Source organism: Cottoperca gobio, chromosome 10, assembly GCF_900634415.1.
Source record: "Cottoperca gobio chromosome 10, fCotGob3.1, whole genome shotgun sequence".
Taxonomy (NCBI): Eukaryota; Metazoa; Chordata; class Actinopteri; order Perciformes; family Bovichtidae; genus Cottoperca; species Cottoperca gobio.
In genome coordinates this window covers 18990686-19010563 of record NC_041364.1, presented here as the reverse complement: position 1 = coordinate 19010563, position 19878 = coordinate 18990686, and the positions used below count along the sequence as shown (strand labels likewise).

General features: G+C 41.4%; 1 protein-coding gene across 1 annotated transcript in view; it reads right to left on the bottom strand.

Annotated features, from left to right (window-relative positions):
• tenm1 (teneurin transmembrane protein 1) overlaps positions 1-19878 on the bottom strand; it is a 180377-nt gene that overhangs the window by 148429 nt on the left and 12070 nt on the right. Inside the window, exons 2-3 of the mRNA XM_029440996.1 lie at positions 17910-18179; positions 13984-14301 (exon numbers count right to left, since the gene is read on the bottom strand). Coding sequence (XP_029296856.1) covers positions 13984-14301; positions 17910-18126 — 535 coding nt within the window. The 5' untranslated portion in view covers positions 18127-18179. The remainder of the gene's footprint in view (positions 1-13983; positions 14302-17909; positions 18180-19878) is intronic.

The following is a 19878-nucleotide window of genomic DNA, read 5'->3' as shown; positions in this document are numbered from 1 at the left end:
TGAAAATATGGATGAATGTATCTTTAATGTAACACCAGTTCCTCCAGGGAAGGAAGGAGACCTTAAGGATTGGTGGAGCATATCCGCTCGGTCTAAAGACTGCAGATCTGTAGTTCCTTGAGGAGATTACAATACAACCTGAGGTTCCAGATGGATAAAACTGGAATCGGCTCAGAGTGTCAGCCGTGTGTTCCTCGCATTCATGCTTCATCGTGTATGCTGCTTATTATTTTTACTAAAAATTAACTAATTCAATCAAACAACTGACCGTTCTCTTAACCCCAGCCACAGACAGGACTTGTCCCATTATAGTTTAGCAACCGTAACTAGGCACATCAGGCATGACGAAGCATTGTTGCGTGCCTTTTTTTAGCCTTTCTGAAATCAACAGCACAAGAGCGTAAGTAATGGCTTCAACAGTTTGTCTGCTCTCATGTAAGCGTCAAACATTTTGCTAGCTTACTTCCTAACGTGTTAGCCTAACTTAGCATTACTACTGTCAGGTAAATTAATCCTGATCTTCATTAATCCACACTGGAAAGACTATCACATGTATTTGTCCTACCTCAATCAATATGTATTACGACACTACGAATATGTTTCTGCACTATTATGTATTTTCTGCACAACTATGTATTTTCTGCACAATTATGTATTTTCTGCACAACTATGTATTACAAACATAATAGGGGCACTTCCCCTTTAAGAGTAACAGGTCAACAAACCATCACTTCCGGACTGCTGACGGAGGAGCGTGTAGGCGCCAAACTGGGACCAATGAGGAGAAGGTCAACGCCTACTCCATGTATTAGATGCGAATTTTCAAATGTTTGGGCACACCTGGAGCGGAGCCGTGAGACCGTAACGATGGGGCTTTTTGAGCCATGCGGTCTATGGAAACGGCGACGCGAAATGTGTCCTCAGCTGAGAATATTTTCTTTGTTTGACTTATTGCGTTAAATAAATATATAGATTACATCAGGAGATTGCTGTTTTGATTCGACCTTTAAGCTCCGAGTTCTTCAGCTTTTTCCTACCCTTTACTACCAAGGCCAAGGAGTCTTTTGTTAGCAAACTTGATTTTGTAAGGTTGCTGGTTACGTTAGAAAAAGGATGATTTAAGCTAACGTTAGAGGCTCACTCCTGATCTTTATTTGGGGAAGTGCTTGACATCCTCCCGGATCCATCTTTTTTGTATGTGTTCATATGTCATATGGACTCTCTGCATTGTAATTCTATAATGTTGGCCTGTTTGTCCAGGAAGAGGATCCCACCTCAGTTGCTTGAGGATTTGAGGAAACACGTCATACAACTATAGGACTAACTGCACTACAAGAACAATGGGGCTCCATTGTCATTTACGTTGATTATGAACTGGTGAGGATGATAACTTTACAGCAATATCATGTGGCCATCAAGTGAATATTTAAGAGATAATGGTTCTTAAAACAAGTTAATTAGAAGCAATATGAAGTCAGCCGGTTCAACCAACTTCTAACATCAGCTACACTTGATAAACTCAACAGTTAGAAAGTCAAGTCAATTTTATTTATACAGCTCTAAAGCCCAACAGAAGTTATCTCATGACACTTTTCATAATAGAGCACGGTCTACTCCCTACTCTTTAATTTACACAAACCCAACATTCCCCCAAGCATGAGCAAACACTACTGTGACAGCGGCAAGGAACAACTCCCATTTAATGGGAAGAAACAGAACCCAGCTGTTGTCTACCACTGTCTGAAATCAACCATTTTACTATTAATTACTATAAATTTTGATTGTAAATCTGTCACCATTATTTTTATATAAACTATTATGTTTCATGCATGAATGAAAAGCTTGATGGGTGGGGGGGGGGTTCTCCTATTGGAGCAAAAGTGCAGCAAGCAAGCAACAGGCGCACATTAAAAGAAGGCTATTACAAAGGCTACAGTACATAAACACAGGCCCACCCTTGAGTGATATTAAGTCCAGTCATTCGTGATATACCTCAGAACCACTTCCACCAACTCTTTATTTACTTGATTTTCTTTATTATTACGCTACTTGCAATCATGATGATTTATGTTGTATTCACTTGCTGTTTGCACTTATTCCATGGAGTCAGTTTTTAAGTTTTTAAGCCTGCATGTGCTTTTTTTACATCTTGTTCTACCTAGTCACTTTCAAGTTATGTGTGTGTGTATGTGTGTGTGTGTGTGTGTGTGTGTGTGTGTGTGTGTGTGTGTGTGTGTGTGTGTGTGTGTAGTATTGGCCACAGCGTGCACTGAAAACTATCCACATTGGCCAGACTCACTGCACCGGCTGGTGTTGATCTGATTCAGCTAGTAGCCTACATACACATAGGGAAAAAAAACATCTGTTTGGAACAAAACACACTCACACACAGACATGAATACAAAGTGAACGCTTCCTTGGAAGCACATGGACACACACACGCTGTGCACATCCATTCACACACAAACCCACATCCTCCGCATATGCAGGGCACTCACGTAGACACTATCTGGAAATGGCATCGAGCATCTGTTTGGACAGCGTTACGCATTCAGTTCTTGTGAAACACTGGCAAGACTCCTGCATTGGCCATGAGAAGCTTTTCTACTGCAGCAGGGTGACCGGGTGACCGAGCAGCCGTCCAATTGTCTGCTTGTCTCATCCACACACACACATGCACACACACTTCTAACCGCAGACACTGCAATGCAAATTCAGTACCACCCCCTCCCCCTGACACCACCACTCTCTTTTCCCAAGTTACCCATAAAATGCTCATGCTTTTAGCGGCATTCAGAAGGATTTTAAGAAGCTATTTATTTAGCAGCATGATTATCTATCTGGTGTAAGGGTGATCTATCTAGCAAAGTGATTGGGTGCGCTATTAACACGCTCTCGTCTGGCACAGGTGGAAACTGTTCAGACGACATGAAGAAAAAGGAAAAAAAGGAATAAGACAGTACTATTTGTGTTTTTTTTCCATATATACAGATTGCAGTCCCTGCCACTGTGTGACAGCATATAAATGAATCTTTAGCACAAGGAGAAAGTGGTCAATCAAACATGCTATGGTGAGCACCAATGGGCACACTGGTGCTCACCGTACCATCCAACATCCTCTTTCAAAAAATAAAATGCTATTTATAAACGCAGCCTGCTTGAATTTGGATGGCCTTGGGATACATCCATGTATTGTAAATATGAAGGTGATGTCTTATGCCAATCTGTCATTTCTCATCTTAACAAATGTATCTCTTCAGGGCGCGGCGGTTTAGCATTTAGCATCACATCAATGTCACTTGACAAAAGCACCGCATTTGTATTGCCGACAGCTTGGTTGGGGCCAAGGTGTGTGAGTTGGTGGCGTGTTTGCGTGCATGCATGCATGGTGTGTGCAGAGAAAAGGAGATTGACGATGACAGAAACAGAGGAAAATAAACAGAAATAGAGACAAAGAGTGAAAGTAAAGCCAGGGCCTAGAGGAGTTTTCAGTTATTTACATATGCAGATTCTGGTCACCCCAGATCCCTACCCTCATCAAGAGAAACCAATTAAAACTCTCTTCATTTAATGTTTACCTTAATTAACCATAACAATTAATGGCTTTCCAAAGTCCTGTTGTGGCTTTTTCAATTAAAAGCCGCCTGTGACAAAGGTTGCATTGCAATCTTATAAATCATACAGACAACTCTCGAGTGAGTAGAAGAAGTCCATCCCAGGACAAAGTGAATGAGTGAAATAGGCTCATATATCACTTTTTAAAATGTGGTTTGCGCTTCAACCCATACCTCACAACATAAACTGTATATAAGAAGTGGACGTAGTCACAGTGATGTCACCCGTTGGTTTGTGGACTACGGTTTTAAAGCCTCAAGTTTGATCGCATCTTGGGTTTTGGAACCAGAAGTGACACAAGAGGGGGGAGCTAAGTACAACCGAACGCTGATCAAGACATTTTTAGTCAAACGAAATGTTAACTAAAAATGTGCTTTCATGAACTGAAACAAACTGTGAAAGATTTACATCACCTGAAACCGGACTACACCGTGGTCGAGACATGTGAATTACAAGGAAGCCCCACGTTTACTGAGGGAATAAACCAAGTGAGAAGTCATTTTCTCATAGACTTCTATACAATAATAATAATAATAATAATAATAATAATAATAATAATAATAATAATAATAATAATAAATTGAATTTATATAGCGCTTTTCAAGACCTCAAAGCCGCTTGACCGCTTGATCAGACTTGATCAGACTTGATCAGACTTGATCAGGCTTCTTTTTGCAACCAGTGGAGTCACTCCCTGCTGGCTTTTTGAAAGAAAGCAAATTCCGCAATGGCTTCAGTTTACAGACCTGGAGGTTGGCGCTTTCTTAAAAAGTTATTTTTTTTAAATAAAATGTATTTGTATGTTTACACAAGGGCATGTGTTTCCGCAGGTGTCCAGCCGTTCAACCAGCAGCACCGATACTGGTCAGCAGATTGTTGGGTGAGACCCAGTGGACCATTAGCCGTCTGTGGCTGCCAGGGCTGAGAGCTGATAATGACAGGTGGTGTACACACCCTGGAGGTCTGACAGGCTCAGGGCACCGTGCCATGTAACAACAGCCTTTACTACTGGCACCATGGCTGTGAAGGCAGCCTTTAACACTGGCACCAACGCAGCCATAGCAGAAGTATCGCTGGCAGTATTACGACGGCTGCGTCGGAGGAGCAGCTATTACTACAAGCAGTTAAACTAAAATGGCAGCGACTGTTAATGGCGGGCAAACCACGAAGCTGCCATTACTATCGCTGACATCCTCTTGGCAAATGTATTCAAATCCCTGTGCAGGCTCAGATGACAATTCTGATTATCAGAATAACAATGAACCTGTAGGTTTGCTATTCAGACAAGCTTTTTTGCTGAGCAGATGCCTGCTCCGCGACAGGTCCCATTCATCCACACAGAAGAACGCATTGTGCAGGATAGAAAGCTCCTGATTTGCTTACTTTTCTTTTCCTCCATCATTGTTCATTTGGGCTTTCTAGGTGCCTTTTAAAAGTAGCCGGTGTCCTTTTTCGAAGCCTGCACTGACTCCTCAAGTAAACATAAAAAGAGAAAGTTCTATTTTTTATAAATGTAATTTCCTCCTCCCCTCCATGGTAACCATTTCCTTGTCAATCCAGCTGTGTTGTTTCTGCAACCCCTCCAAAATAATATACCCCACTGACCCATCACAAACACTGAACACAATACAGCAAGCGCATGTGTGGGCATCTGAGTGTGTGTGTGTCCATACAGTACAGGCACCTTTGTGTCCTCCGCCCCCTCTCAGCCTCTTTCCCCCAGTGCAGAACACTCTGATTTGCACTAATCTCTCGGTACACTCTTAGGGCTATTGTTCCTTTCTGCTGTGAGCTTATTCATGTGCCACTCACCATGCTCTCCTCTCATTTTAGTACTCCAACAGCACTGGGAGCTAAAAAACAGTTTTAAGCCAGCTTATTCGACTGTTTATTAAAAAAGAATAATCTGCTCTCCTCTCACCTCCTCTGCTGTGAAGGTGATGGTGGAGTTGTGCGGCATGTGGCCGCTTATTAAAATGGTAGTAGTGGTTGGACTCTGTGATGTTTCCCTCACACAGTTTATGTATACAGACAGCCTGTAGGCAGCCGGCGGACAACGTGAATTGAAAGCCACGGCTGATGTTCTGATTTGATGACTGTTGCCATGGCAGCGAGATGAGGATGGAGGAGGGGCGTAAGCGTTCACGGAGAGACGGAACATTATTTATCTCCCTCTCTCTCTGTCACGCACACAAACACACATATAACCCCCCATCAACCAGCAGTACAGTCCAGTAGGTCTTCTTTTGGATCAGTGAGCTGTAAAGGTCCATCATTAGGACAACAGGGTGGGGTCCGACATTCTGACAGTTTGTCATGCTCGCATGGCTAACTGTGTGAAGAGACTGCTGTTAAAGGGAGGAACAAACTATTGCCCTGCTGCTACATAACGGAGATAGATCTGGATATTATTTGTGTGACCAGATCAACAATCTGTGTGTAAATGTGTAATCTGTTAATGTAAATCACCTTCCACAAATGCAAAAAAAAAGATTTGTAAACTCAAAAAGATATTTTGCAAATAAAGTAAAAATCTGTCAATACAATAAAGTGATTTACAACTCAATGAAAAGCATTTGTGAATATCTTCCTAAGATTTACAACTTCCGAACAAGCATTTGTGAATCCATTTGTTTATTTGTGGATCAACATTTGACGCTTGCAGATTTGCATTTTACACACGCACAGTTTTGAGACAAACTTTCCGGCGGTGGGAGTGAAAATGCAGTCTACATGAGCAGGGGTTTTATTTATTTTTAATAATCAATGACAAATAACGTGCATTCATTATTTTATTATGTTAATGTAACAGTGAGTGTGTCTATGTGCTAACAACAAACTAAGTAACTAACTAAGTAACTAATACATAACTATTATTAATATTAGTAATAACTATTACACATATAGATAATAGCAATATATGCTGAGAACAGCAAATGGACTCACTGCTTCTTCCGTCAGCAGTTAGTCTATCTAGCCTCTGAAGTAAACTCATTCTTTATTTTGCATTTATTCTTTCAGGTTCCAACATTCACATGGTGCTTCACAGCGTGTTAGTAGTGTACCCTCACTAATGCAGTTTGAACGTCTGTGTAAAACTGTACAGTAGTAGGTTACGCAATAGTTGTAAGATGTGAGAAATGACGGCGCCCTGGTTAAGGTTTGTGATTGTATGGTTGTTGGTGCTGATAGTTGTTTTTGTTTAGAAATGTTGTAGGCTTATGAAACCTGATTTAATATAAATAGAGCAAATGAACACACTCACTGTGTCACATTAACATAATAAAATAATGACTGCACGCCACTTGTCGCTCATTATTAAAAACCTGCTGTTCGAAAGTTGTAAACGTTAGGAAGATATACACAAATGTTTTTCATTTAGTTGTAAATCAATGTAATGTATTGACATTTTTGATATTGATATTTTTTTAATTTGTGGAATTAGTTTGTGTATTTGCAGATCCATTTTTTTTTTGCATTTGTGAAAGGTGATTTACAATTACAGATTACACATTTACACACAGATTGTTGATCTGGTCACACAAATAATATTGAGACACATCTCTATACTACAGCGAGGCACCTGGCGGGTTCATAGTAGCTCTTCGACCTCTCCTGGATGGCTGAACGAGCTGTTCAATAAAAACTGGTTTCTGGCTCCGGTGGACGTGTTTATAGCGTTTCCTCTGGCCAAGTGCGGCACCAGGGTTAAGTTGATCATCTCTCACTCTGGTAAAATAGCCAGGGGAGTCCGTGTACCACTAGATCAACTCTACAACTTAAAGACCCTAAACGTTACAGCTCAGATGATCGATATGGCACTGAGCAATGTTCTTTACGAGCTAATAGACAAATCCATTCCTGCAAAACCCCTTGGGCCTTGGGAAGGCAAGAGGGAAGTTAGAGTACGCAGCTGTTTGCCTGGTGTTGCCACTTAGACCTCTCCTTGCACGCACACGCAAACGGGAAAGTTAGAGGAGACACTAGGATGTAGCTTGTGTTCATGCCCATATGTGTGGTTGTATTGGCACATCTGCACATCTCTGAGGGTATTCTAGTTTCCTGATTCCGCTGAGGTTATCACGGCTGCAGAGCTGCCAAAAGGAGATTTGTGTCTTCCAACATCAGAAGGAGGAAAAACACATAAAACCCATTTTATTCACATTGCTTTAATGCTCTTGTCTGACACTTCTGGAGAAGGGAGCTTACATGAAACATTTTCTAATTCCCTCACTATCTAATTAAAAGTCCAGGTTGTCTAATAAATGTCAGAATTGCATCATAAAGTAGAGGAATTCTGATTCCCACCTGATATCTAACTCTGTTTAACACCTGTTGCTATTTCGCCAGATTCCATCAGATTCCATCAGTTCATATAAAAGGACTGCTAGCTAAAACTAAAATCAGTATAAAAGCTAAAGCTAGCCACAGGATTTCATGATGATGGTTCTCTAATATCCTGTGCAATGTCTTTACTTGCCAGCGAGCCTCTCTATCTTCCTATCTTCTGTGCGCCCTCGCTTTGTCTTTCTCCGTGCCGTATGCTTGCTCATTAAACCGTAAGGTCAGTTTTTCACTCCACTTTCCAACCCTTTGTCTTGACGCCCTTGTTAACCTTCTGCAACACTTACTTGAACACAGCTTGGCCAAACTTGACTGCAAAACTTTGGCACATCATTATAAAAATAATGGGCCATGTTTATTAAAGATATGAGGGCTCTCTATGACATTGTGCGGTCCCCCAGGCCCCCAAACTACCTTGTTTATGGCCGGCCTGTAACATTTATGTTTAAGGTAACATTCATGCTTGTCTTATTTCAAGGCAAGGGCAACATCTACACTGTGAGAAATGTATTCTAAATGACTTTATTTGAAGGTCTAATGGCAGCAATCTATTTTGGGGCAATATGCCTCATTTATTGTCGGTAAGTATAGACCTGGCAGGCGTCTACTTTGCACTTTTACTTACTTTCACACTTTCGTTCAAGGCAGAGTACATTTGTTTTAGTGACGATGAATGTGAAAAAAGCCTTCTGGCAGTAATGGTGCATTTTGAATTAACAGTATGTGCGCATTGCATTTAAAACTTTTCCAAAATCTAACAAATCAGGGTTAGTGAATGGGACCAGAGACTTTTTAAATGTTTTCAAATGACTTGTTTGTTCCAACCGGAAGTCCAAAGCCCAACTGTTTTCAATTTGGAAAGTTATGAAAAAGTGAAGATCAGCAAATTTTAAGATTTGAGAAGCAAAAACTAGCAAACTGTTTGCCATCTATGTGTGACAAATACACTAACAAAGGAATTAATAATTGGACAAAATAAAGTTTGATAAATTAGTGTGCTGAAATTTAATTCGAGAGGTGCAAGCTTTCAAGTGTAAATAAATTCATGTGTGATGACAATTAACAAGGAAGGAAATTACATTTCTGTTCAAATGACTTTGTCTCCATTTAGTGTTAGATCACATGGCAGGGTTTTAATATTCATTTAGCAACATCCTGCCTTCATCGCCAGCTGAACAGAGAATAAAGATAATACCAGTTTTATATTTCTCATGTTATATTTAAATGCTGCTTTATATATTTGTGTCCTGCTGTGTTTGCTTGTTTGTTTGTACTTAGCAATACCACAGTGTCACTGCCCGGTCAGATCAACAGTAAGGAACAGTAGGCTAATCGTGATGCAGGGGGATTAAAGCCATGTTTTTCAGCACCACTACTTTAAAAAGGCTTGATTGCTAACACGGGAACTATAAATGTTCAAGGCAATTTGAAAACCCATTTTCTTAAAACCATTATCCGCAGTGTTAGGCGGAAATGGAACACTCAAACCTTTCTAGTGTATTAATTTAACACTGTGATCAGACAGTTAAAAGGGAGTTGTCAACTTAAATAAATAAATAATGGACGTCCTGCGGCCAATCAGAATCAAGTGCTTTCTCAGGCCGGGGTAATTACACAGATATTTGCATTTTAGCACAGAAAGTTATCTACCATAATGAGTGATAGAGCCTTTCATTGGACTGCTGTTTGCCGTTGCCTTGGAACCCTTTCAGCTCGGAAGACGATGTATGAAAAGCGCAGTCATGTAAAACCAGGAGGCTGTCTGCTCCATGCCAACGTGTCAATCCCAAGAATGGAGAAAAAAAAGGAACAGCTAAAAAGATAGACAAAAGTAAATCTGCAACTGATTAAACTAATGAAAAAGTGCCCAATTAATTAGCATCTCATTATAGGACAGTGTGTAACCCAGATAAAAAAAGCTAATGTAGACTTTTTAAATTATTCCACACTGCAGGAATTCAGAAGACTGACACCAAAACTATCTGCACTCTTTCTATTCCAGTTTAGCATTCAGGTTCTCTGTCAACAATATGACCAGCGGTGCAAACTTGTTTTTTTTTTAAATTATTATTATTATTATTATTATTATTATTATTATTATTATTATTATTATTATTATTATTATTATTATTATTATTATTATTATTATCATCATTACACATATTATATATACTTATTACTATTATGTATTTTTTTTAAATCATTCAGTCTTATCTCTCTTCTCTGTCTCTCCTTCATCAGTTTCAAATATACACACACTCTTACACATTTACACATGCTCCTTTCATAACCACCATCAGAAACAACTGGTTTGCATATTTATAATGCCAATAAGTAAAAAAATAGACAATAAATTATTCATTATGATTTTGATTTAATGTCACCACCTTTGTTTTATCTACTGCCTTTTGCCCTTTGCCCAACAAAGGCTACCAAATCCTCTAAAGCTCATTCATAATGTAAAGAAGTTACATGCAGTGACTTCTTGAAGTCTTATTGCGAGACAACTAGCGGAGATGCTACACATAAGTACTGGTGGAGAAACAGTTTTTCGTAAAGATATGATTATAACACCAAGTAACCGCCTCTAAAACCTTACATTGTGATCTATATATTTCATTCTTGTGCACAGATGAAACAAACAAGATACAACTATCTCGTTCCTCCTTTCCTTCAGCCTTTATGCTAATAAACTAATCACCTCCTAGATCCTAGACAGACAGAGTGGTATCGATCTTCTCATCGAGCTCTAGCCAAAGCGAATAAGTATATTTTAGTCCAGGTGATAACTACAACACTTGTGCATTTTATAAGAATTCTTGACATTTCTAACATATTAAGTGCATAGCACAATGTTTATCTTCAGATGTGGAGAGAATTTCAGAGATTTGACCTCTGAGGACCGGTGAGAGGTCAAATCCAAGATGGCCACTTGTCCACCGGGTTGCAAGTTCAAAGGTGTTTATATTGAAACCAAACTGTAGAAAAACATATTGTCATTTACAACTGAGATGGCAAAGTCAATTTCTTTGGTGATACTTTTGAGATCAGCAGAAACTAAGGACGTGCATTGAGGTCGAGGTCAAATTATAAATTATATTATTATTATTATTATTAGACTTTTTGGCTTTCTTTTGCTAATACATTTATTTCATCGTGGACACTGGATGGTACCTGCAATATAGTGAAACTTATTCTAATAATAAAATAAAATACCAGAATAGACCCATAAACATGATAGTATAACTTGGCTAGAAATGTCAGGCTTTTCTCATAAAATCACTTGTTATTATAGGAGGGCTTATGCGCTGTACTTTTTGTCAAAATGTTAAACTCCTTCAATATTTAGCAGTGCAAGAGTAGCAGTATTTGTATAAATATACAGTATATGAGGCCACAGTACTTTTTTGTACTTTTTGTGTGGGGTTTGTCAGATCCCAAATCTACAACATAAAATAAAAGTGTGCTTCCAGCTTGTGGCAACAGTTTGTAAATATGATTAAATATGATGCAAATGCTTGTCCACATACTTCTGGCCATATAGTGTATGTGTATGCGTATGTGTGTGCGTATGTGTGTGTCAGCAGTAAACTCCAGCTGAACTACACTTTGTCTTCCTGCTGCCAATCTGACATGTTCTAACAGCGTACTGTCGTCAATTCAGGATGTTGATGTTTTCCTGAGTTTGTCAGCAGGTCTGACTGGTGCTCAACAACTCTTACAGCCTTCCTCAAGGGAGGTGTTACAATTGGACATGCACCCCCCCATGTACCACACACACACACACACACACACACACACACACACACACACACACACACACACACACACACACACACACACATATACCTGTACAGATATCTGTACAGAAGCACACAAACTGAATCTCTTACCTCCTTTACTCCTTAATCTGCTTCTCTCTCTCCCAACTTTTCTCACCATCAAATCCACACACACACAACACACACAAACACACACACACGGACTAAATTGACTTGTCAGCTTCAATCAGACCAGGAACAAAAGGATTCCTGCCAGTCTGAAGCTGACATCATTAATGGGTTTGGGAGGGGGCAAGCTCTGAAGACAAAGGGAGTGCAAGGTCGGACTGACTTAAAATGCACTTTCATTTTGGCAGGGACGTTAGCTTTTTTGATTTCAGCCCCTTTACGCCAGCATCTTTTTTGCGAGTGCCCCTAACTTTCATTATCACTGGGAACAGAGGGGCGTGCGAGACTTTGTTGTGCTGATGGAGAGAAATGTGACATCCATAATGCATTTCCTATTAGAGGATGCCACGCATGGACAGGAGAGGATGAGTATAAATGTGGTGGTGGAGAGGGAAAAAAGGTAAAGATATCAATGAAAACACAGAGAGAGGGGTGAAGCTTGAGCGAAAAGGAAGAACACGCTCTTTAGAGAGATTGTGTCAAGGTTTGAAGAGCCAGCTCTTCATGTGACATATGAAATTCACACATACACCAGCTTTCCTGGTGCATTGTAGCAGTAAAGCCAAAAGCTTTGAACATTTAAATCCTCTCCTCTCACTTCTATGACTTCCTCCGTCCTCATTTGCTTCTGTTTCGCTTTTGCCGCATGCCCATCTGCCTCCCCCCCTTTCGCAGCTTTCGTTCTGACCCTGGATAAAGACGGAGGCCCTCATCTTAAATGGTAATAACTTTGGTCCATATGCACACAGCCACAACAAATTGATTATTGTGTAATGCTGCGAGCACTCCCTCCACTCCCTCTCACTCGCTCCATCTTGTGATTTTGCACGAGGCTGACTCCATGTCCAATCTGGCTGCCATTAAACAGCACCCCTGGGTGCATCCCAAACATAAACAAGCACAAGCTAAACTCTGTGATTCCCTATGGCTCACTGATCCTTCTATTCCCCTGTCTTAGTCCTCACCCTTTCCCACCATCTTTGTCTAGCACTCAGTGGAAACCACCTTCTCCTTCACCTATTTTACCCTCAACCACTCCTTCCCTTTCTTCTCATTCTAATTATACCATTACATTACCATGTCTATTCTCTCATTAGCATTTTTTTCTCTCTCTGTCTCTTATTCTTCCCCTCTATAATTCCCTTTTTTTCTCCCTTCTCTATCTTTCTCTATCACCCTTCTTTTTCTCAGCCGCGGAATACAGTCCACCTTTTTTGCAGCACATAAACAGACAGTGCCCTTGGGGATGGGTTGGAGAGCTCTGTCTTTGTTTGTGTGCACCTCTAACTAACTCTCCATCTGCGGGGAGCCAAGCCCAGCAGTGCAAGACAGATAGCTGGCACCATCCCAGACTCTTCTCTAGTCTGCCCCATGTCTTCGCCCCCGCCTCTCAACTTTTCCTTCCTTCCAGGCTATAGTCTTCCCACAGAGACGGTTGTCAGCTGCCCTCAGGCAGCCAGTCAGGTACTGCAGATGCCCGACCCCTACAATTCCTTTTTCCTCCAAGCCTTAAACCAAAATCTTCCTCAGCTTCCAATGGATATTCAATCATTTCCAAGCCCATATTCTATGGATGTTCGTCACCGGACTTTTGTCTGGCTCTATCCCCAGTCAACCCCAGGTTCACCTCCAATACGAGCCCACTGCACTTTGTATTAAGCCACATCAAAGAGCTTTCAAAGAGAGAGGAACTTAAGCATTAGCATTAGTTCAAAAACTGAGAGTTTCAAGCACATAATTGCCTGAGGCTGTATCTCAAACCTTGAAAATAGTGATAATGTTATATGTTGTTTTTCGTTGCATTAATTGGTGAGAAATGTCTTCTCATATTAAGGGGGAAATACGCCCATATTCAAAATTCATACATGAACAACTCTCCCAAATCCAAAAACGATAGTGCTAAAACTCAAATGTGCAAAGTCATCAGGTATAAAGTCTAGAAGTGCTCCATAGACAATAAAAATGAATCATCAAAGGTGCACTACATTATCTCTTACGCTTAAATCTCCCCTGGGCGTTTTGCATAGTGATGGGCAATCCCCTTGTTGAGTAAGAAGAAACATATTCCACTTACCATTGTCAGGCTCGGACTTCCTGTCATGCTCAGTGTCGGTGAGAGACAGGGCGGAGTTGGCGCGGCTCGTCAGGCAAGAGCTCTGCTCGGACTTCAGGCCGCGCATCCACATGTGCTGCAGGCCGTGATTAGGTGAGGGATCAACCTCCGGCTCCGTGTCCACGTCCGAGCCCACTCCCAGGGAGTAGCGGCTGTGGACATGAGCGGCCGGTCCAGAGCACAACGCTTCCTCCTCTTCCTCCTGATGCTGCTGCTGCTGCTGTTGGTGGATGTGGTAGTCTGGGCTCCTCATCTGCCCAGCCTTGCAGAAGTCTAAATCTAGAGGACAAGGAGAGACACGCAGATTGAGATCATCACACAGACACAGAGCTGTAAAGCCGCTAACACCGGCATGTGTTTTTATTTGCTTCACAACTTAGCTGACCAGGTGTCTGTCAGAGGCAGGCATTTACAAGCCAAACAATTGAACACCTCCCAAATTATGTCAAGAGACATGCTGTTATTTGAGCAAGCATTTATTACGAGTTTTGCAGCAGAAGCCCAAATCCAAATGCCACCCTCGATTTTTCTTAACCATTTGCAGTGAAGCTATATCCTGTTCGGGCTGCCTTATGTGTGTTATCGAGCTGGAAACGTATTGAACTGCTGCTCAAACAGAGCACTGATCTCATCTATATTCTCCTTGGTGGGGTGAAGAGATCAGATAAAGATCAAATCTTATTAATATTGACTCAGACTGAGGGAAAAATTGAGCCTCATATGCTTTCAGGTATTAGAACGCCCTCCAATCCGAAGCATCAACCTGTTATCTGAGAACATCAGATATACTGTGTTAGTCCTCTGGTTACACTTCAATTCAATTCAATTCAATTGAGCTCTGATTTATTTTTTTACTGCAGAGGCAGTTGAGTAAATTTTCTTCCTCACCACCTCAGTTTTCTGTTTGGAATGTATAAGTGGAAGTGATGGAACTGATGGAATTTTAAAAGGCGTAGCGTAAATTGAAATCCATACAGATACTACTGCAGTCTGGTACCATACACTTCCCTGAGAACTCTGGAGAGAAAGACTTCTTCTCACTTAGTGAAGTTAATATGTGTGTGAGGTCAGGTCCTTTGAACATGAACCACAGTGTTTCAATGGCAGCCACAGTCTTGTTGACCACTCCATTGACCGGCGTTGTGTCCTGCCGTGCCTGTTTGATGGGGTCAAGACCAACTGTGGCTCTCACACTGTTCTGCTGGAATTAAACCGGCACAATAATGGTCACCACTACACTCTACTGTTTAGCTCAAATTGGCTGCAAGAGGGCAATTCAGGAGCAAATAGGCTATTTCATGGATTTCATGAACATGGATTGATTGTAAACTAAAAAGCCGCCTAACCATTTTCTTTAGAAACAAATGTAGAAGACAAGAGGAGGTTTATTCCAGGTGATTAGAGAGAAAATCATGTTTTGAATAACTTCCCTTTTCCTGCCATTACAGTCAACCACTGCCGACTCAAATTGACTATTTATACTTAACACGACTTTCATCCAATGTTCATAAACAAAAATCTGAAAACTGTGTGGGTCATAATATCACCGTTCTACAGTCCCGGATGTCATGGAAGACAAACACATCTAAATTCTGTTAGCTCTATGGTTTAATTTCCACCCTTTCACCAAGACTTGATTACCAAGCGGGCAAAGCGGGCATCTGGCCCCAAACTTACAGGGGCCCCGAAACTGTGTGTCAAATAGTTTGTGCTAATTTAAATGACACACAATATCAACTGAGACTTTTGTCAGTTTTGTGTTGGATATTCCTAAATAATTGTGGTTAATCAAATTACCAGACAGCCAATCTGGGACTAGGTAGAATTCTTACATAGAAATAATGGGACGGATGGGGAGTGAGGTTAATGGAGGCCCAGCAGCTAATTTTTGCCCTTATTATTATCGCTATTATGGGATCTCAGCAACAATCTGAATTTTTTGCCATTTTTTGCCCTGCGTTTTGTCTATCAGGCTACGTTTAGTCTGCCCTACCTTGTGATTGGTCGAGGTAGTTGGGGCCTTACGCAGCCTGAGAGGAAGCACTGACACAAATATACATTTTTAAAAATACTTAAAAAAAATATTCTGCTGATTTATTTTATTTATTTATTTGTTCATTCAACATCCACATCATTTAAAGTATGACATTTAAAAAGCAGGCAATTAATACAAAAATAATGTTAAGCTAACAATCAACTGTTAAAACATAAAAAAACATTACCTCAGGAAAGACACGTAAAACAAATGAATCATCTATTTATTAAACAGAACGTGTTTTCTTTTCTTAATATGTCTTAATACTTTTTCCTTGGGCTAATGTTATTTTTGAAGGCATGATAATCAATTTAATCATATGGTATCATTGCATAATACAAATAGCATTCACATAGTTGCTTTTTTTTCTTACTTTATTGTTTTCCCGCCACACGTGGAACCAAACCTTGTGTTTCCAATTGTTAGAACCTTGTTAAAATGTATGCAATTAAAACATATATACACAACAATCAGATTCATGTAAGGCGATTACAATAAATCATTTCTGGATCTGTAAACAAAATGTAAAAAAAGCGTGAATTAATAGTTTTAAAGTTAATTAATAAGCAAACCAAAACCTAATTATTGAGGGCAGCTCTCTCATGTGCTGAAGAATAATCATATATCCATCAATAGTAGGTTATCTTTCTAATATAAAGAGGCCTCGGGTAGAGACAGGGGCAATGAGAGCAAAGAGGTGATGTGGGATAAAAGGGACGGAGAGGAATGTGTAATAATAAGGAAAATGAATATCTGGGAGAATAGAAGGAAGGAAAGGAAGGGAGGAGAGGGCTCGATGCGGGGGTTTAAAAGATGAAGGAAAATATGAAGAACCTGGGAGGGGAATTAGAGGAGAAAAAAATTGGCTGATCTTTGTCAGGAACACCGTAATCCATTAAAAACGTCACTGGAGGCAATGTCCCCCCCTTAACAGTTGGTAACTTAGGTAGGGTACGCTATATATATCTCGGTTGCACAAAGATGAACAGATGTGTTGCGCAGACCCGGCTGCCATTGACATTTCAAAGGCTGCTTTGGGGGGTCTTTTGCACCTTACCATATGACAGTGATGGCAGGGGATGTTGTTTGTTATGGAAACAGAAAAAGCCGTAACTGTTGAAAAAGCCAAATGCTCTTTGACACCACAATGCTGTGGAAGACATGATGATGACTAATGGCCATCGACGGGTAGCTGCATGGAGAACAATATCACAAAATCCATAGAAGGTGGCATTCAAACCATGAAATCCCCGCAGTGACCTGCTTGTCAGGAGCAGTAACTGTTGTGAATTGCTAATGTTGCTTGTTAGCATGTATGGTATGTGTTGCAGAGTAGTGGGAGGTAGGTGTCGGGGAAAGAGTTTCTATTGATCACTATGAACCCTGCACAGCGGCGCTGTCCTGATGAGGTGCTGCTTCTCTCTTAACACCTCACATGACCTGCATAAAGGCCATCCATCACAGCACGCGTTGGCCCATTTCTCCTCCTGTCACCAGCAGGGAAGCTTTTCTTTTGGTGTGTATATGTCAACGTGCGTCTGCATGTGTGCCTATGTCCGCACGTGTCTATTGTGTGTGTAATGAAGGGTGGTGTTCCACCCCAGGTGAGGCCATAGAGGTTTGGGGTTGACCTAGTTTAGCTGTGGGAGAGAAATATCACTTCCGTGGAGAAGAGGTAAGTGGCTGCCTCCGACTTTCCCCCTGGCTCTTGTGGACTGTAATAGGTAACTCACATAGGTCCTGATAGAGACGTCTTTGTGTGGGTCTTCGATATGTGTGCCAGTATCCTTTTGAAATACAGTATCTGTACAACTGTGTATTTATATGTTCAGGTAAACCTTAAGTGTGGTACCTGGCTGGGGTTGGCTGTAGTTGTTCTGTCTTTCCCGGTGGGATCCGAGGGTGAGGCGTAGCTCGTGTGTGTAGTCCGGCAGGGTTTCGCGTGAGGTGTAGGAGCGGTGGTGGGTGCGGCCGTCCTCGCTCTCGTCAGACGAGCTAGTGTAAGACATCTCCATTTCATGGCGCCCCTTAGACAACGGCTGGTAGGGTTTACTGTCCATCTCCTCCATGGCTTGTAGGGCTCCACTTAGTCACTCAGCACAGCCACGGGACAGAGCAGAGTCTGGATGTGAGAAAAGGAGGGAGGGGAAGTGGGGAAAGGTATAGTGAGGAAAAGGGCAGCAGGGAGGAAGAAGGATGAGCCAGTGGAGGAAAATGAAGGGAAACAGGAGATTGATCAGACAGGGTAGAGAAGAAAAATAGCAGAAGAAGCCTGTTATTGAACACAGTGGAACAATATTGCAACATCTGCTCATTCCAATTACAGCAGACATTCATAAGCAGTATATTGGCTTCTTTCATATTTCACACCAAAGGTTAGTTCCAAATCAATACGCTCAGAAGGGACCACGATGGAGGCCATTATGTCTGGATGTGTTTGAAGAGAAATTGGCCAAAATCAAGCACAGCTCTCCGTTCTATCATTTGTTGTTCCTGTTTTATCTCGCTACTTTATCTCTCTTTTACAGACAAACATTGACAAGTTGCGGATAAATCAACAAATTTGTAGCTTGAGCCCCACGTCTGTCACTCTCATTAAACACTGTTACTCACCAGATTCCAAAGTAATGATGAAACACAATTACACGCCAGTCTTTACAGTGTCAATGCCCTTCCAAATGGAGTAATGATAAATCAGCTCTATTCAGCTCAGATTCTCTTGTTCTTCTCTCAACCACATCAAAATCTTTTTCTGATAATGTCCGCACAATATGCTTATACCGCCAAAACTAATGATTGATTGGGACGTCGATTAGGGCACAGAAGAAGTGATTAGAAAACACTTCATTCATATTAGTTCTCTTTCACCGTGCCCTGCCTGAGGCCTTTCCAGCCTATTTCCTGCAGAAATAAAGCTTCTAAATGGAGCTTGAGAGGGTCATTGCTCATAGAGACAAAGTGCTATGGTATTGACCTCTTCAGGGAGTCCTGTAGTCCATATATCAAAGCCATTAGAGCGTGCCTGCTCAATACCTCAGAGATCTGCAGCACAGGGTGATCACCAGTAGTCTGATACAAGTTTACAGCTGACCTTTCTACCACTGCAGTAATGCTTTTATTCCACCTGAAAGACTTCTTCCCCTGGCCTCGCGCTCACCCTCATCCCCGGCATGCGCATGCACGCACGGATCGCTTTGCATGCACACACGCACACAGACCACCCACCGACCCCTGACAGCAAACAGTCAAAAAATGTGCCGCACGTTCATCCCACACACAGTCCTCACCCCCTGCAGACATTATCATAACGCAGATGATCTGTAAAAGCTTCCATCCATCTCTTGTGTTTCCTCTTTGATCATAGCACAAAGCAGTCCCTTTAAAAGCACATTCTTGCATCCTATTACCTGAGCAGTGCTGTAGCATACTTCACGTGTCACACACACATACACACACTTGTGGTTTCCTGCAATCGCGATGCCTTTCATTTTGATTGGCAGGAGTTATTGCTGGGAATCAAAGCCGGCTATTATCTCAGCTGCCCTGCCAGAATGGGATTGACTGGTGTCACCTTCTCTCTGGTACGGCGAGGAGCGAGTATACATTACCCTGTGCGCTCTGAGCTTGCTGCAGGCACTGACTGCTGTCTGTCTCCACAGAGGCTCTCTGTCCCGTTTTATGTCTGTCACACGCTAACATGCAACAATGAAAGCATGCAATCCCTAGCACACCATCTTGTTGTGTGTGCACATACACAGACCAGTCTGGTAAACATTTTGCTTAGTGCATCTAGTGCTGCTTGTATATCGACTTGCCTTGTT